Here is a 25727-nt window from a genome sequence, read left to right as displayed (position 1 = left end):
GGATTTTGGGAAGACCATAGAGTCTGGGAGGTCTTGCCGCCGATGGTTTTAGAGAGGGACGTTTGCTTGGTTCGATTAGGGAAGTCGAACTCGTGATGATATTGTTGGTTTTCGTCGTTAGGCTTTTAGTGGGATCGTTTTAAATTTTGGAGTAACTCCCATCATTAAGAAGGTCCAGGATTTTGTTGTTGTATGAATCTTTATCCATGATGACCGTGGCATTGCCCTTGTCTGCCGAAAGGATGACTATATCATCTCTCTTTTTTAGGTCCACGAGTTCAGAGCGTTCGTTTTTGCTGATGTTACTAGTGGGTTTCTTAGCATTCTTAAGAATAGTAGCTATTTCAGCTCTTGCTACATCCGCATGGATGTGTCCTATGCCTCTGAGGGCTACATCAATCTGGGAAATCATATCCTCTACTGGTATATATTTAGGGGTGACGGCGAAATTTAGTCCTTTGGCCAGTACCGTTTTTAGAGTGTCAGAAATTGGGATGTTACTCTGATTAATCACGGTCTTGTTAACATCCAGCTTTGCGATGTGTGGCTCTGGTTTCTTCTTAGATAGGAGGTTGAATTTAGAAATCAGGTTAGCTTTGCATTTGGCTGACAGTGAGTCAGCAGAAGCAGAAGTCATGTTATCAACGTGGTTCCAATCAGGAGGTGACATTTTTGTGTTAACATTAAATGTGTTTGTAAGAGAGTCTTGTCTAAATTATCGAGTTCAGATCGGAGTAACCTTATTCTCTCCGAGATTAGTGATAGGCTGGCTTTAAATAAGATCTGTTTGGAGTTCGGTGAGGACACAGCAGCGGATGTGAGTGTGAAAGCGATGGGTATTACCTTGTTATCTCGGCATCTCTTGAGGAAGGCCAGCGTCTCGAGAAGCTGTGACTTCTTGTCTCTTTCTCTGTTAAAAACTCTAACAGATAGGTGGAATTCCTCCCCGTAGAGGGCATTAATTCTAGATTTGAAGCTTTCGTGACTGCAAGGAATCATCTTCTTAGGTTTTTTCGGTAAAGTCACGTAGAAAGTAAAATAAAATAAAAACAAAAATCACGACGTTTCGGAGGCAACACAAGTCTCCGGAGACTTGTGTTGCCTCCGAAACGTTGTGATTTTGTTCACCATGGAAGTGGAGAAAGACGGTAAACTACCATTCTTGGATATTCTGTTTGAGAGGAGTCCTGACGGTTCCTTGGGACATTCTGTCTACAGAAAAGCCACCCACACAGACTCCTACTTGAAACTGGATTCCCACCACCACCCATCTCAAAAGAACTCTCTCATCAAAACGCTATACCACAGAGCACATGGCATTTCTGACAAACACCACCTGACCGGTGAATTAAGACATGTACATCGGGCCCTCAGGATGAACGGATACTCTGACCGTACTATCCGCCAAGCTGTCTCTCCCACCACACAGAAACAGCCACATGAAACTCCGACCAAAACCATCACGTTACCATACATAGCTGGCGTGACCAAAAAGATCTCCAAAATTCTAAACAAACATAAGATCCAAGTCCGATTCAGTAGAGTGCATAAAATCCGTGATCTGATTCCATCTGTGAAGGATGTCGTTCCTGACTTACAGTATCCTGGAGTCTACAAATTGAGTTGCATTTGTGGTGATTGCTACATTGGAGAAACGAAACGTCATGTTTCTGATCGTGTCCGCGAGCACAAGTCAGATCTGAAACACGGCAGAACTGATTCTTCTGCCGTGGCCGATCATTGCTACAACTCGGTGGGCTCTCATGAAATTGTCTTTTCCGAGACCAAGGTTCTCTGCAAATCTCCCGGCTACCATCAAAGGTTTGTACACGAAGCCATACAAATATACAAACACAGACATAATTTCAACCGTGATGATGGGTACAAACTTAGTAATCATTGGAAAGATGTTATCAACCATGCAAAAAAGACTTAATCACAAATTTTTTGGACCATCTTATCTGACAGGCACTATTTTACTGTACTTTACCGAGTGTTAACATCCCCAGTTATTTTAACAGTACTCTCGTCATTGTTCAGCCAGCATTGGTATAAACATGGGCATTTTCGTTCTTTTGTCTATCATGTGTATCAGACCCCCCCTCCCCCTCTCTCTCCATTGTGTTGGCGTGTGCAGTAATTGGCCGCTTGCGCACAAGCGCTTCCACGTCCGTCGCCCACCCTTTTGGCCTCGCCCCCCCCCCGCCCCCCCCCTCCCTCCCGATACGTTCCATTCATTGGCTACCATAGTCTGATGAGCTCCCCCTAAGTTTGTACCCATCATCATTTTCGTTCTTTTGTCTATCATGTGTATTAGACCTCCCCTCCTCCTCTCTGCCCATTGTGTTGGCGGGTGCAGTGGCTGGCCGCTTGCGCACAATCGCTCCATTGTGTTGGCGTGTGCAGTAATTGGCCGCTTGCGCACAAGCGCTTCCACGTCCATCGCCCACCCTTTTGGCCTCGCCCCCCCTCCCTCCCGATACGTTCCTTTCATTGGCTACCATAGTCTGATGAGCTCCCCCCTCCCTCTCCCTCCCCCCTCAACTCGCTTTTAAGGGATTACATCTTGAATCATTGCCTCACTTGATACAGCTAATCTGGCTGTGACGGTCCCACCTGATGACGGAGACTTGTGTTGCCTCCGAAACGTCGTGATTTTTGTTTTTATTTTATTTTACTTTCTACGTGACTTTACCGAAAAAACCTAAGAAGATGTAATAATGTTCCAGGAGACTGGACGCCGGGGTTTGGAGGCACACGTATTTATTCCGTGTCGGTACAGCACAACACTGACATACAACACTGGAGGGGGTATCGGCCCCCTCACCCGTCTAACTGGGGATACACTCTCTAGCTATGCCTAGCCTACCTCTGGGTCCTCCACTAACGGGCTAGGGGAGGCTAGCTAGCCCTACACCGGCTCTGGCTCTCGGGACCACGCCGCTGGCTCGATCCTGTTCGGCCCTGATAAGGGCGGCGATCCAGGGGAGTCCAGGGCTCTATCTACGACGATCTTCAGCCTTCACTGGTTAGCTTCAACATCTCTCTCTGAGCCCTCCGGCTCATCCCCTTTTATACCAAAACCCCCGCTGAGGGGTGGGGCCCCGGGGGATCCCAGCTCCGAGTCAGCCCCCCAGGCTGCCCGATGCGGACGTCGCTGGGAGCACCTTCCCGTGCACCGACATAGCCACGCCCACTGTGTTTCTTTCCCATCTGATCCCATTCTATAACAGCCCCTCCGTAACACCCCTACACATATACAAGAGGGAAATAAGTGAGAAGCAACCGGAGAAGAGAAAGACTGAAGCGGAGAAGACGAGAGTGAGATCGAGAGAGGAGGCCGCCGTGTAAGACACGTGGTGGGGTCTCAACCGGGACTTGGAAGTCTCCATCGACTGCGAGTTCCTGACCTCAACGGGGCAGGGAATCCCAGAGCCTGGCCACCATGCAGACAAAAGCCGCGTGGTCTCCCCAGCGTCAAAGCCTGCAGCGTGGTCACCACGCGCAGTAGGGAACAATTGGTGGATCTCAGAGATCCCAGTGGAGGAACGTGTGGCTGGGTAGTGGAGTGTGTGGCTGGATAGTGGAGTGTGTGGCTGGGTAGTGGAGCGTGTGACTGAATAGTGGAGCGTGTGGCTGAATCAACTCTTGGGCCAATTTAAAGCCTTGAACATAAGTCGGAAAATCTTAGAACTCCACCACGGGTTTCAACTGGAAACCAATGCGGAGAAGTAAACACCCGTTCTTATCTGCTGCCAGGTCTGTGCACTCGCCGTTGTGAGCGCCACTCCGCTGCCCTCCGTTGTTGTTGGAGCGCGACTGTGAACACAGTACGCACACGCGTGGTGGCTCTAGCCAGTTCTAACATCCGCGCCGTTGTCCTACGAGCGCCCGGATCCGAACTCGGCAAGGACGGTCAATTTTGGCCGTTCAGGGGGAAACCTGCACCGCGCGCTCGGGCAGTGCCGCCACGGGAAGGATCAGGGAATGCAGCACGAGCAGTTACCTCTGGGCTCTGCGCATCCAACCGTTTCCAGGTCCGCTGCATCTCCTCAAGGCACGGCTGCAGCATCTCATAGTGGACGCCTCTGCTGCACAGCTCCGTGCTGTACACGATCCAGCGTCTGCAAAGGGAAGTGAAATTCAAGCAGGGGACGTCCTAACCCGTGTCCCGTTCCGATGACGTACATACATACGTACGTCATCGGCTTTTCTTCCGATTCCATTCCAATGACGTACATGTATGTCATCGGAACGGAACCAGAAAAATAAAATAACTTAATCGGTACCAAAGCTCCCGCAAGGCCATACGGGAAGGCGTGCGGCGCAGTTTGGCGCCAGCTATCAACTAACGAGTGCGGTCGTGTTGCTACGGTTCTCCGCGGTGAGTACAATATCTTTAAAAACAACGGCGCTATGCTGCAAATAAAATTAACGATAACCGCTTGCGTGTTCCGAGATACAGCGGTGAACGGGTCACCCCGCCCTAAAACTTGCATTCGTCTCGCAATGGGGAAAGGATTAAGTTCATCCAGCTGTTTCCAAACACAGTTCCTGCATCAATGGTGCAGTTTTCCATTTCCACCAATCGTGAGATAGTGTGCGTGTGTGTGCGTGTACCGTCATTGCAATGTCACAAGGGCGAGGCTACATCGCCGCGGCGCCATGTGCACTGGAGTGGACTCGCACAGCGGGGCGTGCGCATGCGCACTTGTTGCCACGACAACAGAGGGCCACGTGTGAACGGCGACTCGAGGGTTCAATGCCAGGTGGACATGATTTTGGGCAAAGGGAATCAACAGATGGCATTGCTTCCCCCCCCGCCCCCCATTAACTTTGTCCATTCCCCGTCGCCATCCCTTCCCCGTGTAAAGAGACTGCGTTGCCGCTCGCAGTTTGCTACGTAAGTGGAGCAGCGAGCCAACCTCTCTCCATACTCTTTGGTTTTTTGGGTAAAGTCACGTAGGTTAAAAGAAAACAAATAAATTAAATCACGACGTTTCGGAGGCAACACAAGCTTCCGTCTTCAGGTGAAACCGTGCAGTCACGAAAGCTTCAAATCTAGAATTAATACCCTCTACGGGGAGTTTTTACACACTTGATACAGCAATTTTGCTGTGATGGTTTCACCTGAAGACGGAAGCTTGTGTTGCCTCCGAAACGTCGTGATTTAATTTATTTGTTTTCTTTTAACCTACATGACTTTACCGAAAAAAACAAAGTATGAATCCTTGCAGTCACGAAAGCTTCAAATCTAGAACTTCTCTCCACTTTACCCGAGGGGCCGTCCATAAATGACGTCATGCGATTTTGGAAGATTTTTTACCCCCCCCCCCCCCATCGTCACACGGCGTCACAAAAAGTCAGACCCCCCCTCAAATATGACATCACAAAGCTCTGACCCCCCCCCCCCAAAAAATAAAAACATGCTTCAAATCGCTTTAAACTATTGTCATTGTAGTGCGTATTTAATGTGGCGCTGCATTCGGATGTTGTAGGAAAAAACATTTATTAAAATATTTTTTATTTAATTAAGTAGAACGTGTTGTCTATATTTATTTAAAGTTGCGCATTTTGATGTGACGTCACATTTCTCAACCCCCCCCCCCTCGTCACACATCGTCACAAATGTCTGACCCTCCCCCCCCCAGGTGCGTGACGTCATTTATGGACGGCCCCTGAGCTTTATTGTTCGGGTGCCCGCCCGTAGAATTCCTGTGTCCCCCCCCCACCTTTCCCATGTTTCTGCTCGAGTTCTGTACCGGGCTCTTGTTGAATTAAAGCAATAAACAATTAATAAATAGATAGATAAGTAAAAAATAATTCATTAATAAAACAGACACCATTGCTTACGGATGAAATATCTACAAAAAAAAACTCACAGGAACAAAAAAATTAATTTAAAGAACCGGTTCGTAGAGAGTCATGCGTGGATACAACGAGAAGCCGCTGAGGTTCACAGCCCGTGCGGGTCGCGAATTCGTTGCGAAGTTCACAACGGAGAGGCACTCACGCCATGGCTTTCTGAGACGACGTCAAGCCCGTTTGCATGCTGTTCAGCGCCAATATCCGTGTGGCCCCCGTGCTCAGCTCGCCACTCCAATCTTGAACCTCCCTCTGTGCGGAGTGACACGCGAGGTGAAGAAGTCGCCGTGGCAATTATTACTCTTAGGTTATTTCGGTAAAGTCACGTAGGTAAAAATAAATAAACAATAAAATAAATAATAACAATAATATAAATAATAATAGAAATAAAATAATAAATCACGACGTTTCGGAGGCAACACAAGCTTCCTTCATCAGGTGTAAAAAGGCACAGCAAAATAACCGTAGGAGCCAGGAAGGTGAAGGTGGTCCTAAAGGACCATCCATGACTCCGTCTTTTAGGACCACCTTCACCTTCCTGGCTCCACCCACACCCCAAACCCCCCCCCCATCCTGCACCCGTCCTCCTTGGCTCCTCCCCCCTCCTCTTACCCTATATATTAATGTCCCGTCACAAATAACTCTCACTACAGTAATTTTGCTGTGCCTTTTTACACCTGATGAAGGAAGCTTGTGTTGCCTCCGAAACGTCGTGATTTTTTATTTTATTTCTATTATTATTTCTCTTATTTATTTTTATTGTTTATTTATTTTTACCTACGTGACTTTACCGAAAAAACCTAACAGTATGAATCCTTGCAGTCACGAAAGCTTCAAATCTAGAAATAGTGGCAATTATTGTTGGCACAGGGGTCCCTCAAACCCGGTCATGGCTCAAATGTGCAGAGACGCAACGGAGTGGCGCTCGATGCCGTTGAAGCGAGAAGAGACTTACCATGACCTTGAGTTCATGTCGCAGCAGCACAGTGAGAAGCACCAGCTGTATCTTCAGAGGGTGCCTCTGCTTTGGCGGAGCATTGCTGTTGTAACTCGCCGACCCGCCCGCACTGGACGCCTGTGAAAAAGAGCTTCATAGCTCATCGGATTCCTCCTCCAGTCTAAATGACGATTCTGATTGATTCTGACATTCTGCCGCAAGACATTACGCGTCAGTATCGGCACTTTTTTCTAATTTTCTTGCTGAGAAAATTTGAAAAACCGCCACTTTTTTAACATTTTCTTGCTGTTGATTTCACACCTGATGATGATTGCTTGTGTTGCAGTCGAAACGTCGTGAGAATTTTTATTGTTTTATATTTATATTATTATTTCCCTTCTACGTGCCTTTACCGTAAGAACCAAGAATATACCTCCTGTTTCATTGTCAGAAAAGGGTAAAACGTCTGTTCTTATTTTTCACGACGATTAATTTTAATTATCCACCACGGGCCACTCAGCTTTTAACTCTTGACCGTCGGTCGTCATCCATTCCGCGTGTTGCGCACTCTGACGCTCGTCACCTCTTTGGCAGAAATGTGGAGCGAGAGGTGGCAGTCGCCGGACACGTTACTGAAGCTCGGCTGCTTCTGCAAATGGAACCACTCCTCCCTTCCAGCAAACGATAGTTCCTGTAGGCAGGGGTGGGGAACGTCCGGCCCGCAAAATCATTTGATCTGGCCCTGCCAAGGCAACCGCAGGCGGGACTCGAAATTCAATAAATCTAGGAGCAAACCTGGAAAAGCAGTTGCGAGTAGCAACATCATCAATACGCAGCTAACATCACACGCCTCGCCAAAGAGAAGCAGTTCCAGCCATCACATTCGGGGTGAGTTAATTAAATGTTTGACCAAATATAACGGGCTAATTTTTAAGTTGATAATTTTGTATGGCCCTCGAATGATGTTATAAATATCCAAATGGTCCTTGGCAGAAAAAAGGTCCCCGCCCCTGCGGGGCACCGAACTGGCGGGCTGAGCAGAGCACGCGAGGTGCGTTCACTGTGCACTCGTATTGATATCAATCAACAGAACATTACTAACGTCGTACCGTATTGCAATTGTATTAAAGACGTTATTTTTCATGATTCTAAAAATCCCTAAGTCATACCATCACTGATAGTGCAATACAGTACTGTACGCTTTCTTGCACGCTACATATTTTATTTTGATGATGTGTACAAAAAAATTGTCAAAAAAATAGTAAAAAAAAAGCCAAAAATGCAATTGTAAATGTTGTGGATTCACTCTTCAACACACCGCTGGACTAAAGTAGTGAACTATTTGTCCTTTGTCAACGTGACACTGAATGACCGTGTTGGGTGGTGGAGGGTTACGACACATTTATAAATAACGCGATCTAACCCAAAAACGTTTATTATGAATAATATTGGTCGCGAAAGCCTACGTGTTAAATGTTATAGATTATTATACAAACTACAACAACAACAACCGCCATTCGCCACTATGTAGCGGTGACGTCACCACGACGCTTGTGCCAGGCTATGTGCACCTTGAGGCCACGTGGAGTGTCGAACGCCCGCTGGAAGGAGGTCAGGGGGCAGACCCAGGTGCTATGGGATGACTGACTGAGATGACTGGCAGATGCACCACCTGTGCCCCCTACTGTGCCAACTTGCTGTGCTTTAGCCACCCGGCGCTCCGCTCGTTGTTGTGAGCGTCGCTCTTCTGCCCTTCGTTGTTGCTGGAGGGCGACTGCCTCCAACTGCCCAGCATCGTCCTTCACGAGCCTCCTCCACTCAGGCCGATCTTGATACCGCTGGTACCAGTCATCGGCAAATCCACTCAGCTCCACGTCCTCTTGTACCATATCAGCTCCATCTCCTCTCTAGCCCGTGTCGCGCCCATTTAGCCCCCTCTATCCGGCTGAACAAAAGCTGTTTAGGCATGCAGTGGCTGGGTATGCAGGCTACATGACCCAGCCAAACTACAACTATATACACACTTTGTAGTAATTGCATGAGTCTCCTTTCTCTACACCTCCGATTGTTCACCATGTAGATGGCAGCATGCATCGTATTGAGATTTGAAAGGGTGCCGCGCGTTTGTTAAGTTGCCGAAAGAGCAACTGCTGCTTTTTTTGGTGGGTTTTTTTGGCAAACACTTTTATCGTCAGTGAATGAAAAACGTTGCCAACGTTTGAACCGTGCGGTTCACTCGGCTGTATTAGGTACACAGTACATTTATTGAAGCTGTGATGATGTTCACCAACAAAACATCAAGCATCCCTTTGTAAACTGAAGCCCTCAAGCAACCCATCAGTGCTCTCCCGCTGTCATCTGTATTGTCTTGGTATGCTCTCGCATTGTTGTTATTGTTGTTTTGCTGCCTTGCCCAAGCTTACAAATCTGCAAAAATGTATATACAAGTGCAATTTGTACTTGCACGCTTAATCTATATTGCATAAATGTATGTTGAACTTCTCTCGCACCATGCGTAGTCAACCGTGTTAATCGGAGGTGTGGGAATTGATGATTTAATTGCTTAACCTGTCTCTATCTCACTCCTGTATCCTTTCTTGTTTTTTTTGGTTGACATAAACCTGCTGACCCCCTCCCTACTGGACACCTGCGATAAAAGAGCTTCCTGGCTCATCAGACTTCTCCAGTCCTTAACAAAGGTTCTGATCGCGATTCGCCACGCGTGGTGACGGACACGCGTGTGCGTGCGTGCGCCGGGTTAGTTGGGAGGCGAGGGCCCCCGAATTGACCTTCAGGGAGATGTCAACGCAGCCCAGGAAATCGTCCGCCGCGTCGTCGTCCTCCTCCTTGGCTGAGTGGCTCTTCACCGACTTGACCACCTGCTTCAAATACCTTACACATAGTACACAGTGGCATATGTCGTCAAATAATGATAATCATAATAATTTGCAATCCTTATTGCATGTCCAGGAAAGCCGCACCGAGTCTCGAGGTGTCTATGCGCATTGGGATATGTTTGGCCATTAACATTAACGAGTGTTATTTTCCGGATTGAATCGAGGCTGGCTTGGAATGGGGAGTATCCATAAAGTTCCAGGTATGTCTATCCATCATAATAAAGCGATATCATTGTGCACTATATTCCTATAATATTATGTGCAAATCAATAAAAAGCATCACTGTGGAGAATGTAAACAGCAAACGGATCAGCACATGTGTTTATCTCTTTCATATTAGTTCGTCTCTCCACATGAAATTTTTTTAAACATTTTGGTATCCAGAAATGTATCTCAGCACATCGCGCCAGACTGTACGAGTGAGTGTCTAAGCGAGTGAGATTGGTCTGGCTTAATTGAAGGACTGCCTACATGCCTAGTTTCAATCGTGCAAGGTTTACGGTGCTGGTGTGAGGTCGCAGAAATAGACCACGTGTTAACCACATAGGCTTTCGTGACTAATGGTATGATTCACAACAGATTTTTTTTTGGGTCATATCAGGTAAGTAAAATGTTGTGTCATGAACCCTCCTCCACCCGACACGGCGAACTAATGGACTGCAGGACGTTTTCACAATGCTGGCGACTTCGTGATAATGTTGGTTGTAACAACCAGCAAAACACCCGTACACAATTGTTAAATGTGTGTGGATCGCTCTCCAACACACCGGTATAATTAGACCTCGGCAAGGTAAGGTAGTTTACCATTTTTAATGGGTAAAAGGGAAAAGGTAAAGGTGTCGACATGCCAAGGGGTAAGGTAAAGGGTAGGGTAAAGGTAGCGAGAAGTATTACCCGGTAAACACCTTGTTTACCTACTACCCAGTTTACCTACTACCTTGTTTACCTACTGCCTTGTTTACCTACTACCCAGTTTACCTACTACCCTGTTTACCTACCTCCTTGTTTACCTACTACCTTGTTTACCTACTACCCTGTTTACCTACCTCCTTGTTTACCTACTGCCTTGTTTGCCTACTACCTTGTTTACCTACTGCCTTGTTTACCTACTACCTTGTTTACCTACTGCCTTGTTTACCTACTACCTTGTTTACCTACTGCCTTGTTTACCTACTACCTTGTTTGCCTACTACCTTGTTTACCTACTACCTTGTTTACCTACTGCCTTGTTTACCTACTACCTTGTTTACCTACTACCTTGTTTACCTACTGCCTTGTTTACCTACTACCTTGTTTACCTACTGCCTTGTTTACCTACTACCTTGTTTACCTACTGCCTTGTTTACCTACTACCTTGTTTGCCTACTACCTTGTTTACCTACTACCTTTCTTACCTACTACCTTGTTTACCTACTACCTTGCTTACCTACTACCTTGTTTACCTACTACCCTGTTTACCTACTACCTTGTTTACCTACTACCTTGTTTACCTACTACCTTGTTTACCTACTACCTTGCTTACCTACTACCTTGTTTGCCTACTACCTTGTTTACCTACTACCCTGTTTACCTACCTCCTTGTTTGCCTACTACCTTGTTTACCTACTACCTTGTTTACCTACTACCTTGTTTACCTACTACCTTGTTTACCTACTACCTTGTTTACCTACTACCTTGCTTACCTACTACCTTGTTTACCTACTACCTTATTTACCTACTACCTTGTTTGCCTACTACCTTGTTTACCTACTGCCTTGTTTACCTACTACCTTGTTTACCTACTACCTTGTTTACCTACTACCTTGCTTACCTACTACCTTGTTTACCTACTACCTTATTTACCTACTACCTTGTTTGCCTACTACCTTGTTTACCTACTACCTTGTTTACCTACTACCTTGTTTACCTACTGCCTTGTTTACCGCTCGCTAAAAGCTCCGTGGCGCAGTCCGTGGCCTCCATTTAGAATTGGAATCATCGAGATTATTCTATATGTATAAAGCGCTCTACCTAGCATTTACCTTGTTCATGTGTAGTGCCCCAGTAATTACCCTGTAATCGGGTCATTTGTATGGGGTAAGGGTAAAAGGTAGGGTAAAGGTAGGCTCGTTGCTTCTGACCTTTTACCTTACCTGCTAAAGGGTAAAAGGTAAGGGTAGAGTGATTGTATTGTGGTAAGGTAAAAGGTCGGATAAAGGTAGGCTCGTTGCTTTTGACCTTTTACCTTACCTTGCCGAGGCCTTGGTGTGATGCTGCTGTAGCAGTAATACGTTAAACACATTTGCCAATCACGTGACAGCTTAATTAATTGCGAATCACGTGATAGCCAGACTGGGATAAGGTGGATGCGGAGCTGACCTGTGGACGCCTTTGATCGTGTGCACTTCGTGCAGTGTCTTGACGGCGTCCACAACAGTCAAGTCCTCGTCATAGTCCCTGCTCCACCGGACCACAGGAACACGTCCGACGATTAAATGTCCCAAAACATAAGAATAGATGTTTTCCCTTTTTGGCAATAAAACAGGAGGTGTGTTTTAATGTTCAAACACCAAATATATTTTGCAAGGCATCAAGTCCGCATTAGCCACACGTGCTTTTGCAAAATATGCAAACAAGCTCCGATAATAATAATGATGATGTCTGCATCGTCTTTGAAACTGATTGGCCGACACCAGAGACAGCAGCCTTTTTTAAGGCCTCGTCTCTGCACCAAAAGGGGCGTCCATAAATGACGTCACGCGATTTTGGCCGATTTTGGACTCCCCCCCCCCAATTGTCACACGGCGTCACAAAAAGTCAGACCCCCCCTCAAATATGACGTCACAAAGCTCTGCCCCCCCCCAAAAAAATATAAAACATGCTTCAAAAACTATTGTCATTGTAGTGCGTATTTAATGTGGCGCTGCACTCTGTTGTAGGTGAAAACATTTATTGAAAAGTATATTTAATTAAGTAGAACGTGCTGTCTATATTTAAAGTTGCGCATTTTGATGCGACGTCACATTTCTCAAACCCCCCCCCCCCCTCGTCACACATCGTCACAAATGTCTGACCCCCCCCCCCCCCAGGTGCGTGACGTCATTTATGCACGACCCCAAAGCGAACAGTACAAAGGCAATGCAAGTATCAGATCATTTATCGATCGGGTTGAGCAGTTATATCTATGGGACCTTTTTTGCCAGTATCAAAAATAAAGGTCTCATGGATTAAAGGTTCCCATTAACGTCGGCGAATATCTGCTCGCTTCATTTCAATAAATCTATATGCTAAGTGCCGTGTCAATCCGCTGATGGATAAAGGCCTCCCCATGCCTAGTCGAGTCATTGGGGGTTGTTTGATGGATGTCACTCGCCAAGGATATTTAGCCATGGCTGGGAATCGAACTCGGTCACTCAGTTGCACAGCCCAGTACCCTAACCACAGCAAGTACCACTCCTCCACATTGCTCTTCGTAAGATCACAATATCCTAACAAGCTCAGCTGAATAACAGACCCGTGCGATTACTCTCAGACGCAGATTTGCAATTGGTCTGTACATAAAAAGATGAGATTGGTTGTTATGGATATGTGGGCATCTGTCCCAGATTTATCTGTACAGCGCATAAAAACTGCTTTGTATAATTGTACAATTATATTGCTAATGATTACTAATCCATAGAAGCGGTGTAAACATATTTGATAATCACAACAATCTTACCAAATGTCCAGATGAAATACTCCATTTTTTATGTCCGTCACATCTCTGAAAAAAATATGTAAAAACAATTGTAAAAACTGCTTAAATATTCACCATTTTTTTCTTTTTACAAACATGTATAAGTTATAAATTCCACTTAAAAAGACACCGGGCATGCAAAGAGTCGCATTAATTAACATCTCCATGAAATTTACAAATAGAAAAAATAACCCCAACAATCGGCGTTTCTAATTAAATGACAGTGACATCACCATAGCACCTGCACCAGGCTAGGTGCACGTTTGGGAACTCGCAGAGAAACACACGCACACATGTATCACCCAGCCATGCTCACCTCCGATTAGCACGGCTGGCTACATACGATGTGAAAGTAGTTCAACATACATAACCATCGAACAAAGACGGTCACCGCATCGCGCGCTTTCAGATGTGCTTCTGCGGCCGTCTGGAACGCTCTTCCTACCCGTTATTAGGAAGCCACTGGAGCTACGCACTTTAAAATTATTTCAATTGAAAGTTCATTTCTTTAGAACTGCTTTTTGTGTTTAGTTTGTTGTCCTTCCCCCGCACCTCCGATTAGCACGGTTGGCTACGTACGGTGCGAAAGAAGTTCAACATACATATCCTCCCTTTCTTACCCTTGCATCCCATCTCCACCTTCCCTTCGATATGTCACGAGCTCCTGCACTCACCCACATCACGTGACCCCACACTTTCCCACCTCGCCTCATGATGTGTGTCTCTTCACACGTTCATGTGCGAGTCGAATTTCTGACGCTCATTCAAAAATGGCCGGTATTTGTGCTGTGGGCTTCCTTACGTGCACAACACCAAGGCTTGTCGTTTGTAAATGCACAGAGTAGCAGGGAGTGATGCATGCTTGCTGGAATTACATTTAGATAGAGAAAAGTTAACACGTGGATTAGAGGACATACGCAGGTAAGATATACCATAGCGACTGTGGAGAAAAGCGAGTGGGCTTGGGCAGGATGCGTCGTCGCTGGAAGGAATGACAGAAATAAAACTCAAAAGTTTAACTAATTTTATTTTACAAGGTAAAGCCCACTGAGCTATTAGCTCTTTAGCAGAAGCGACCTAACCACAAATGACAGCTCAACGCGTTGGCGTATCATGTTAATTATTTTTTGATCGCAACCAAATTCTCTAAACACGTGTTTCTAAATGTGAAGGTAAATGCATGTGACCACGGGAAGAGAGACGTGCAAACGCCAAATATACAAGGGGTCAGGGTTGGGATAAGACCCACGACCTCCTGCATACCAGGCGAGAGAGATAACATCTCGCCACCGCGGCACGGAAATGGCAGCCATTGGACGAAAAACCACCCGAGAGGAGATGGAGCGATGAAATCAGATCGTGTGCAGGTGCTTTGTGGACTGTAGCATCACGGGACTGTGAGGGACAGCATTGGCTTAGGGAATCCTTCATCCATCGATCGTGGCTTGCTAGTGATTATGATGCGTGCTGTGTGCCCAGGGCCTTGTCATCCCAGTGTTTCAGAGACGTGGCGTCGGACAAGAAGTGAAGACTTCCTCACAAGCTGAAGCTCTCGTTCCAGACGGGGTTGAGCGTCTTTGTTTTGATCTTGGTCATGCACGCGGACTTGCTGAACGAGCACTTGTTCTCCTCTGCCAACGGTTTGGCGTCGCTGTGCCTCTTCTTCTTCTTGTCGGCAGCATTCCACGCGTTCGGCGTCACCTCTCTGTTTCCTGACCCCTGGATCATTCCAAAGATGCAGTAGGGGTCACTGAAACCTGAACGGAAGAGGCGAGTGGACACTGCATGAGACGACGCGAATCGGCACGTTTGACCGTTTAAAATGAAACACACTTCGTCATTATCTTAAACGTCAACAGCCACTGGCGATCCACTTTGTGGTGAGGGTCTTCCCACGCTGTCGCCACCTCTCATTATGCTGCAATGTCACGATCCGTGGAGTACTTTTACGTGACATGATTCTACCTCGCTCCATCTCCGCAGAGGGTGGGTCACTATACCAGTGACATACTCAGTGAAAAGTGAAACAAAATGTGCTCCTTTCACCACCCAGCGCTCACCAGCATGGTGAAGTATGATAAGATCTGCACGTGACTGATGCCCTGCATACAAGATTTCCTCACTTAAAACCTCGTGTGATTTTGAAATAATTTCAGGCTACAAGGCCACTTTTTGCCCCCCGCAATTTTATCCCGGTTGTGGCATTGGGCATCATGCAGTGTAAGAGCACCATGACATTTAAATGTATTAACATAACAATTACAATGTATAAATCCATCACCTCTCGTGGCCCTCCAATGAAATCATAATTAAAATGTATAAATTTAAATATATACATTTCTTTATAAATGTGTAGTGTAATAGCGCCGATTGTTGTCCAGCAGCGGCAACTGCGGTGGACGAGCAGTGCACACGCCGGTGAGCGTAGACGCGGGTGTGTGTCGGCAGGGCGGAGGAACTGGGGCAAGGGGCACAGAGACCCCGTCTGGAAGTCCCTGGAACCCGCTAGTGGGTTCGAGAAGGGAGGCGCGGCCAGGGCGGAGCCAGGCCGTGCCGGGTAGCATAAAAGCAGCGGAGAGTGGGAGCTCAAGGCTGCCGGTTCTGGAAAGTGGACTCATTTCGTCATCGCTGCCGTCTTCGCTAGATATTGCGCGGCCGGATAGTTGTTGGCTATCTCGGTCGGCGCCGTCGGTGTTACACGGTCAGGGTTGTGTTTAGGCTCGGCTAGACGACTAGGGAGAGTGCGAGGGCGAACCTGTGAAGTGTGAATGTGTTAAGAAAGAAGGTGCCTCCTGGAAACCCTTATCTCTGAATCACTGACACACAAATGTATCAATTCATCGGCATTCTTTGCTGCAATTTAAACGATTAATTTTAATATATACATTTAAATTATTATTATTGCATTGTAGGGCCATGAGAGAGGAAATGGATACATTGGAACGAGAGACCCTTTCAACCAGCAGTGAATAGATGATGATCATTATGAATTAACTTTATGTTCATGGGTATCATGTGTACCCGTACGGCACAGGAAACAGAGCATTGTGCTTCTGTGATGTACAGTGGGCACTGTGTCGTTTATATGTTGACATCTTGGGGCTACCTTCATCCAGCAGTAGACAGATCATGCCTGTTGATGATTGGCGACTCGGACGAAACTATCAATCCGTGGCACAGGAGACAATGGCTATTTTTCCGTGAATTTTCAAACCTTTTTTTAAAGACAACCACAAACTGAAAAGACACACCAAGCCGGGCTCACCATTGACATCCTTTGCTGCAAGGTTTCTGGCCTCGATCACCTCCACAAACAGCGTGTAGGATGGAGGCTGCAGGAAAGAGAAACCAAACAGAATATACTACTCACACGCGTGTGTGCACGTATGCACAGTCACAAATAAACACGTGCATGCCGGTCGGTTTGCAAAATACGCATGGTACAGTTTGAAAAAATGATGAACATTTTCCTCCTCCGTGGTTGGAATATTGCGGGCACTCGCACCTCTTCCAAGACGCCTGGCCGGCATGGAAGAGTAGGCCAAAAATAACCCCCGAGAGGGAATCTGTAGAGCTCCCTCCAATGGATTCCCTTCGCGCCAGCAGTGGCATGATCACGTAATGTCCGGGATACACCTTTACCTTTTACGTGTTATGGTTAGAATACAATTCTAAAGACAAGAGGATTCCGATGAAAACTTTATGCTTTCTACAGAGTGAGAAGTTGCAGAGGTGTCCAGGTGCATTCCATCCAACCCCCCCCCCCCCCCCTTGGCTTTCTCCAGACAAGAGTTGACTGTGTTTGGATTCATCTTCTTGGTTCTTTCGGTAAAGTCACGTAGAAGGGAAATAATAAAATAATAAAAATTAAACATAATAACATATTCTCACGACGTTTCGGCTACAACGCAAGCAGCCGTCCTCAGGTGAAGAATGAAACACCACCAAGCTTGGAGCGTATATTTAAGCTAGGTTGTAGAGGGAAGGAGAGCGCCTTGACAAAATAATTTGCATATCAAGAGGAATTTAGCATATTTTTTATGTTTTATTTTTATTATTTTATTATTTCCCTTTTACGTGACTTTACCGAAAGAACCAAGAAGATGAATTCCTGCAGTCACGAAAGCTTTAAATCGAAATGTGTTTGGATTGTCTTAATCACCGCACGATTCTTGACTTTGTTCACAGCTGCGAGGTGCTCGTCCACACTTTTATTGAAGACCTGCAAAACAGCCACGGTCGTAATTATCGAACTTGTCGGCAAGAAATAGGGCAAACGGATTGCAAACACACAAATAAACAACTTAACACGGAGGCTTTCAAACGTGTTAACACTGGTGAGACTCGGTCATGAAGAAGGCTGTCTCTGGTGAAGGCCAATCAGTTTCAAAGACGATGCATAGATTATATCAGAGCATGTTTGGTTTGCCTGTTCACCACAGGTACGTGTGGTTAATGCGAACTTGATTCCTTGCAAAAGGTTTCTATTTGGTGTTTGAACATCTTAACACTTCCTGTTTGATTCTAGATTTGAAGCTTTCGTGACTACAAGGATTCATACTCTTAGGTTTTGTCGGTAAAGTCACGTAGATAAAAAAAATAGAAATAATAATAAATCCTGTTTTATTGCCAGAAAAGGTAAAACCTATTCATATTTTTCATACTTTGATTTTGGCAAAAAAAGGTCCCATGATATAAAAAAAACAATGGTGCAAACGGTTAGCACCGTGCTCAAAACATCGCGCTGTCGAAGTTTGAATCCCCATCATGGTGAACGTCAGTGACAACTCACGAATCTCACCAGTTCACCAACTTGCACTGACCGGTAAAGTGTGATCAAGCAACTGCCACGATGACCTCGGTGCAGGAAAGAAACCTTCATCCAGCAGTGGATTGATAAGGAGTGTAAAAGCCTAGCTTTAATCATCCATTAAACCTAATTTTAACAGATTACATGTACGGTCTGTTCTCCTATAAAGCGGTAGTTGCGTTCCAGAAGAACACGGCGTTATTTGAGAATCGCGTTATAATAAATGACATATACTATAAGGTAAAGCACAGTTGGCGATAACACGTGAGATGCGTATGCAGGCTGAACAAAGACTGAGGCGTCTGGGTAGCATCTAGAAGAATTCAGCAGCATCCCACTGCCTTGTTGTGTGATGATGCTATGCCGAGGCAGCCGTACGACCGCTTATTCCGACGACGTCGCTCCGGTCTCTCAATCGCGTTATATCCAATTCGTGTCTGCGTTATAAAAAAAATGTGTTCCTTCATACATTCATTGCGTTAAATACAATTCGCGTTATGAAAACAACAACACGCGTTATAGGAGAAAAGTCTATCAAAATGCGGTGGCCATTCAATAAGGTATGATGGCCCAGTCAATCAAACCTTAACACAATGAGGGCCAGCCAATCAGGTTTAGTACGTGGCTTATGCTGGCCCATGATAGTAAACAAAAACTCACATCTGCGACTCCTAATATCCGTGGAGTCAGGCCGATCTACAGTTCCTCCCACTACGCATGGGTCAGCACTCCTATTATCAGTAATTTATCAAACAAGAGGTCAGAGTTACCAAACAAATACCGAATGAACTGCTAAATGCATCCTATTGATTGCCTTGGGGGGAGTGAGTCATGTCGTTTAAGCCCATACACACTGAGACGTATGTTCATGAAATAAACCGAATGACACGTGTCCTTGAAATTCTATTGAACTCAGAAGAGATGAGTGTTCGAGTGCTAGCCTGGGGCAAACGAACATCACAACCTGTGGTGCAGTGAACACGGAGCTAAGTAAGTAGCAAGCCATTTCAAGCCTTAACCGTTAAGATCAATTTAATGATTAACTCTGCATCGATCACACAACAACCAGCATTGGGCAGCTCACCGTCACCGTGTTCGTGGTGGATGCTGTTACCTGCTGCACATAGATCAGAAGCTGGTTCCTTGAGATGTTATTCTCATCTTCGTTCTCACGCTCGCCTATCCAGTGCTGAACCATGTAGACGGTGTCTTCATACAGCGTGTCCACCTGCATTCCACACGGCATGAAAGTGAAATACAGCGAGACCCTGGTTGTCACGTTCCCGATTCAGACACTTAATTAATTTGGTCAATTTAAAAAAACAAACTTGAACTGTTTGGGCTGACAGTCACAGACATGCACAACCTATATGGCCACGTTAACGGCACAGACGGGTAATTTGCCACGACCAATATGTACAGACACGATGTCAAAACGATTGCCTTTTTCCATCCTGCAGTGACAACAAAAGTGCTGATTACAAGTGACCTATTTTTACTACATTTCACAAACGTTGAAGACGCTTACCTCCGAGTTCAAAGCCTCCATGTCAGCTTTGAAGGAGCTTGACGACTCCGTCTTCGGTGGCTCCATCGCAAAATAACACTGGCGCCTCAACCCAGTTCCCTTTTTAATAACTCTTGCACAGCCTTGGAATTAGCAAATCTACGTACAGTACTTCCTTCGCTGCGTGTGTGAAGCACATACTGCTTGGGCAAAGGGGAGGTGGGTGACTTTTGGCCAAACTCAAGTGTACAACTTAGCCAGACGCATTTGCATTTCTACAATGAAACACATTCCTGTGAGAATAAAAAAGCATATATTTACTATCAGTTTTGTTTTAGTCAAAATAAAAACTCGGTCCTGCAGGCATCGTAGATTATTTAAAAAAAACTTTATATGCAATTCACTTGGTACACAGCTGCTAGTAAAGATGTGGAAGTTCTCTCAGATACTGCAGTCAGCCAATGATCCACACACTTCATAAAACCACGTTCAGATTGAACATTTATAAGAAAAAAAAACACACATTTTGAAACTCGACTTAAAGCGAGACGTACATTTATGTGGCCAAAGTTGTGAATGGGAGTTGGTTCAATAATGTTGGAGCACATTTCACGAAAGCTCTGTTTGACAGTGCCAGTGTGAGAGGAAAGGACATGACCTGCCAGAGGAATCACAGTTGACTAACGGAATTGCACAATAATGATTGCACATTGTGATTGGTTCAGCAAGATATGGACAATTGGGAGGGATACAACTGGCAAACACAACGGGATATCTGTATTTTGAGCAATGAATGAACGTGGACCGACATCAATGTGATGAAATAACGAGGCAAGTAAGCACACGATGGAGTACCTTTGGAAGATTACATTTGATTATGAGAAGCAACATTCCAATATGGAGAGGAAAGTTTTCATGCACCTCACATTACCTGCCATGACATTAATTGGGAATCGTGAACTCTTGACAAAGAATGTGGAAAATAATGCTGAAAACTGCACACGAAGAAATGCTAATAATGACAATGAGAGACATCAAGAGAAACACAGGGATAAGAGAACATAAATCTTTGATTATCTTGTTAACCAGTACAGAAAAGTTGGCTCGGACAGGACACATCACTGGATGTCGAAACGAGGGAACACACACACACATAAGATGATTCTAATGGCAGCGATGGTGCTATGAGGTCAGTTTGTGTGCAGGAGCCAGAGGGATTGTGGGACCACAAGATATTGATGGATGAGGACGACATGGGGAGGCATTAACCAGTGTGGATAGATAATGGATGATGTTGATGATGATTCAGTAAAATCTTATTCAGTTTTTTTAACTTGTAAAAACACTGCAAATTGTGAAATATACATATAGTCAAATTGTGAGAATAACAATTGTCTTTATTTATTGTAGTAGTTGCAGACATAAGATCCGAGGTGGGCATGAATTAATCATAATCATCATCAGTTGTCATTACAGCATTTGTTTTTTTAATGGCTGTCAATTAAAATGCATTCTTATTTTATAAATACAATTTTTTTTTAGCACTAATTAGATCAGTCTACATTGCTTCCCACTCAACCCCTCACCCTCCACGTGCCTACTTGTAAGAACACACATTTTCGAGCGCTAACAGAATGAAAAAACACGTATAGAATCATAATAACTAGTTTACCATGTTTTTTTTACATAACTTGTACAAAAAAATATCTGTTGCTGTATATACATTTCTAAAGGTTAAATCTTAACGTTTAACAATAACAAGACGACACTTCAATGTCCAGAAGAAAAAAGTAAATACTGTGCAGTAAGTAATATTGTTTTTACAACTTACTTACAGTAGTGCTGATAATATTTTAAAATTTTATCAAGAGGAAGTGGTCAGATGCAGAACTTCCACCACAGCATAAATAAATGCACATGCAATATTTGACTCTTCAACAAACCTACATTCCATTTCCTTCAAAAGTATTTGACGTGGGTTTTCAGCGCCAGTTCACAGTACACCAGTCTCACTACACTGACCCTACACATGTTACACCAAGTGGTGATGAAGCTTACATTTCCAGTATTAATTATATTTCAGTAGTACTCACATCATGGGCACAATTAATTACAAAGAAAACACGATCTCTTTGCCTAAAATAGCAGTGTGAACATTTCATGTTATTAATTTGTTTAATCTATTACGCCACAGATAACGAACATGCAGTGCCCCGTTCTACGACGTACAATAATCAGACGTTAGGTCTCCTTTTTACGTCTGTCCCTCCACATAAAAAACAAGTATTTTTGACATATCCTATCAGCCACACGGCCTTTCTAGCAATGCTTTATTGCAGCAGTATTGGCTCAACACAAACAAACTATGGACTGGTTTCGACATGCAGTGTCTTTTCAGCAGAGATCATGCAGCTCTACCAAACCTGCTAAAGTCGGACCGTGTAAAAAAAAAAGTTTCAAGAGAGTGGGGCAAAGTAAGTTATGATTATAATTAAATAATAAGCTTGAGCCCTTTGTCAACAAGTGGTGGTTTATGGCCAATCATGAGAGTTGTTTGACCGTACAGGCAAAACAACCACAACAGCTGGTAACTCGTAGTGTGCTATGAGCTATGGCATTGGGGAGGAAGGCTGACATTAATTATCTGTTGTTCGCAGCCATCACAGTGGCCAACAGGGACTCTGAATGGGTTTGAGGGGCTGGAAACCCCTCCACCATCACTTACATTATCCCAAAAAAATAAATTTTAACGAACAAAATAAATAAGCCTATGCCAGAGACCCCGGGGGGACAGGCCCCTACGACATGTCCTGGCCAAACTCCATCTGGTCGAGCCAGGAGATTGGCTTCATAGAACGTTTGAATTATCACCGTGGAGGAGAGGCTGCCATTCCTATCGGGAGCTTGACCAAGACCGCCGAGTCCTCCGTGGAATACAGGAGGTCCGGTGGTCTGGTTCTGACTCCAGTCACTACGAGGGGTGGACAGTCCTCCGCTCGGCAAGAAACTGTCAAACAACAAGGAGTAACTCTTCTTCTGAACAACATAATGAAGGGGGCGTGGGAGCATGGTGGTGAGGTGTGGGAAGCTGTGCATCCCAGGCTACTGTGGGCTCACCTCCCCATAAAACTGAGGCAAGGATTGTTGGTGGTAGTGGCTTCCATCCCCACTGAAGATGAACATCAGTGGTGGGATGCAGGCAAGGCTGATGAGTCAGATGTCTTCTATGACCTCATGTCCCGGGTGCTGACTAAAGTGGCCCCTCGGGATACAGTCATCCTGTCGGATGACGTTAATGCCAAAGTTGGTCATAACGGAGGCACCTGGGCTGGAGCGATTGGAAGGCATGGACCAGATCTGCTCAATAACGGTGCTTGACTTCTGTGAAGCCCCGTGGGCTTGTAATCACCAATGCTCTTTTGACATTTGTGCAACAACACACATCATGGATGTAGAGCAGATCCAATCAAGAATACCCACAATAACCTGGTCAACAGTTTGCTGATGAAAGTTGCAAGCGAAAAATCTCATCTTTTGCAGCTGGGGCTGGCATTGTCCCCCCTCCGGGAACCATGGAGGAGGCGTTCCGGACAGCTGAGAGAAAGCGAAATTCCCTTTCCCACAGCATCTCACGTCTAAAAATGAGGCTTAACCGCAGCCTTTGTTCAGAGGTTCGGAGACCTGTGCGTCACTGCAAGAATAAGTGGTGGTCATGGGTGGCTGAGGAGATGGAACCTGCCTCGACATCTTATGATCACGAATTCGTCTTTTAGTTCCATAACAAAAAAATACTTGCAGTGCCACATCTATCACCGTGCTTAAGGGTAAAAAAAACGTTCTTGAGCATTTCTGAGGTGATGGGGAAAAGGGAAACCCCTCAATCCAGATGATATGATGGGGAAAGGTTGGGTTGACCATTTGCTGGGGCCGTTGTGCCTCAAAATATAAAGAGAAGTAGCCCCCAGTGTGCGCTATATATTTAGTATTCTTGACTATTATTTAATGTCGATTACTAAGGCCATTAAGTGATTTAATTCTGTCCAAAAGTGAAGAAAAAATACATAAGTGTATTAAATGTTGTCGATTTTTAAACGTGTTTAATCAATCGTAGCAACACATCGAGTTCGTTTTTGAACCTGCACATATATACTGTAATACCAAATAGCAACACAGCTAGTCGGAGTTGTTGAACGTATATAAATGAAATATAGCAACAAATCTAGACGGAGTATATCCTATGCTTTGAACCCCTTACCAGGGCCTACCTCATTACAGACCAATTCAGACCTTATTGGTCACCCCGTGAGCCTTATAAATCTCAACGCAAATCCTAAAAAGTCCCACCACAAGCGAGAAACACAAATAGACTCACCATTTTTTTTTGCCCGCATTGAAACGGCTGTACGCCGTATGAACTTGTACAAGAATACTGGGTTAAACCGTATGGGTTGACACGGTATGGTAGTGAATATTTTCTTATATAAGCGTACAACTTTATCTATCTGTGGTGAACGCTGCACTTTCCGTTGTTTTCCTGCAGGGGGCGCTGCAAACAGACGCGCCCCCTGCATGAACGACGGAGGCGCAGGGACAGACGTTCGATCAAGTTGGAATCGATCTGCAGACGGCGGTCTTCTCGCACGGCCAGCTGTGTCGCCTTAGATGACGTCACGCGCCTAGGGGGGGGGGGGCGTCAGACATTTGTGACGTTGTGTGACGAGGGGGGGGGGGTGAGAAATGTGACGTCACATCAAAATACGCAACTTTAAATAAAAATAGACACGTTCTACTTAATTAAATATACGTTTTAATAAATGTTTTCTCCTACAACATCAGAGTGCAGCGCCACGTTAAATACGCACTACAATGGCAATAATTTAAAGCGATTTGAAGCATGTTTTATTGGGGGGGGCAGAGCTTTGTGACGTCATATTTGAGGGGGGTCTGACTTTTTGTGACGCCGTGTGACGAGGGGGGGGGGTCAAAAATCGTCCAAAATCGCGTTACGTCATTTATGAACGGCCCCTTATCTCGATCCCACAATCCCAAACAGGTGTAAGTCCGCATCGAAGCGAACCCCCAGCAAGGCCATTGACTAAACGACGAGAGAAAATTCACACGAAATGTAATTTTCAATGAAGTCTTCCAGATGTAAAATGATTGAAGCTTTTGATGAGGAAATAAAATTATCTAATTCAAAACATAATACAATTCAAAACGGAGCATCGGGTGCTTGTGTGAAAACTCCGTGACGCTATCATTCATAATAATCATTAGCGAGTGACGTCACTCCACATGGAGATCCCCCTCATTAATAATCATGAGCGGGTGACGTCACTCCACATGGAGCACCCCCCTCATGAATAATCAGGAGTGACGTCACGCCACATGGTGCACACACCCCTCATTATTAATCACGAGCGGGTGACGTCACTCCACATGGAGCACCTCCCCCTCATTAATAATCAGGAGCGGGTGACGTCACACCCCCCTCCCCTTATTAATAATCGCGAGCGAACATTATTTTCGATTGAATATTTCTGATTAACTGCAATAACCCCTGCCTTGGACGGGCTGTGTAGGCTCGTACTTTATATCGCAGCCGAAGGCAGAAGCAGTCTTTATTTAGACTGGAGGAGGAATCCGATGAGCTATGAAGCTCTTTTCACAGCTTAATTTTGGAGCTTTCGTGACTGCAGGAATTATTCTTTGGTTCTTTCGGTAAAGTCACGTATAAAGATAAAATAATAAATTAAATAATAGCATACAACGATCTCCCTCTCTGTGCCTATGTTACTCTATGTATCTTGGTGATATCTGTCTGCTTATATGTCTGTCTATAGTTTTCTGGTTAGATTTTTTGTTGCTATTTCATTTATACCTGATGACGATTGCTTGTGTTGCAATCGAAACGTCGTATGCTATTATTTAATTTATTATTTTATCTTTATACGTGACTTTACCGAAAGAACCAAAGAATTAATCTTTTCACAGCT

The 25727-nt window shown here is 45.1% G+C and overlaps 1 protein-coding gene across 2 annotated transcripts in view; it reads right to left on the bottom strand.

Moving 5' to 3' along the window:
- The window catches only part of LOC144730377 (BAI1-associated protein 3-like), a 48420-nt gene extending 28438 nt beyond the window's left edge, over positions 1-19982 (bottom strand). Inside the window, exons 1-12 of one of the 2 annotated variants that reach the window (XM_078611157.1) lie at positions 19753-19982; positions 19339-19452; positions 17577-17636; positions 16680-16746; positions 14955-15171; positions 13397-13441; positions 12058-12135; positions 9592-9694; positions 7386-7493; positions 6821-6940; positions 6014-6117; positions 4007-4124 (exon numbers count right to left, since the gene is read on the bottom strand). In XM_078611157.1, coding sequence (XP_078467283.1) covers positions 4007-4124; positions 6014-6117; positions 6821-6940; positions 7386-7493; positions 9592-9694; positions 12058-12135; positions 13397-13441; positions 14955-15171; positions 16680-16746; positions 17577-17636; positions 19339-19452; positions 19753-19818 — 1200 coding nt within the window. In that variant the 5' untranslated portion in view covers positions 19819-19982. Of the gene's footprint in view, positions 1-4006; positions 4125-6013; positions 6118-6820; positions 6941-7385; positions 7494-9591; positions 9695-12057; positions 12136-13396; positions 13442-14954; positions 15172-16679; positions 16747-17576; positions 17637-19338; positions 19453-19752 lie in introns of those variants that run through there. The other variant, XM_078611158.1, reaches the window with a different exon arrangement.
- Between the last annotated feature and the right edge of the window lie 5745 nt (positions 19983-25727).

This window comes from Lampetra planeri, chromosome 35, assembly GCF_965212315.1.
Source record: "Lampetra planeri chromosome 35, kcLamPlan1.2.h2, whole genome shotgun sequence".
Lineage (NCBI taxonomy): Eukaryota > Metazoa > Chordata > Hyperoartia > Petromyzontiformes > Petromyzontidae > Lampetra > Lampetra planeri.
Note: the sequence above shows the minus strand (reverse complement) of the source record. Positions and strands in the feature narration are given on the sequence as shown.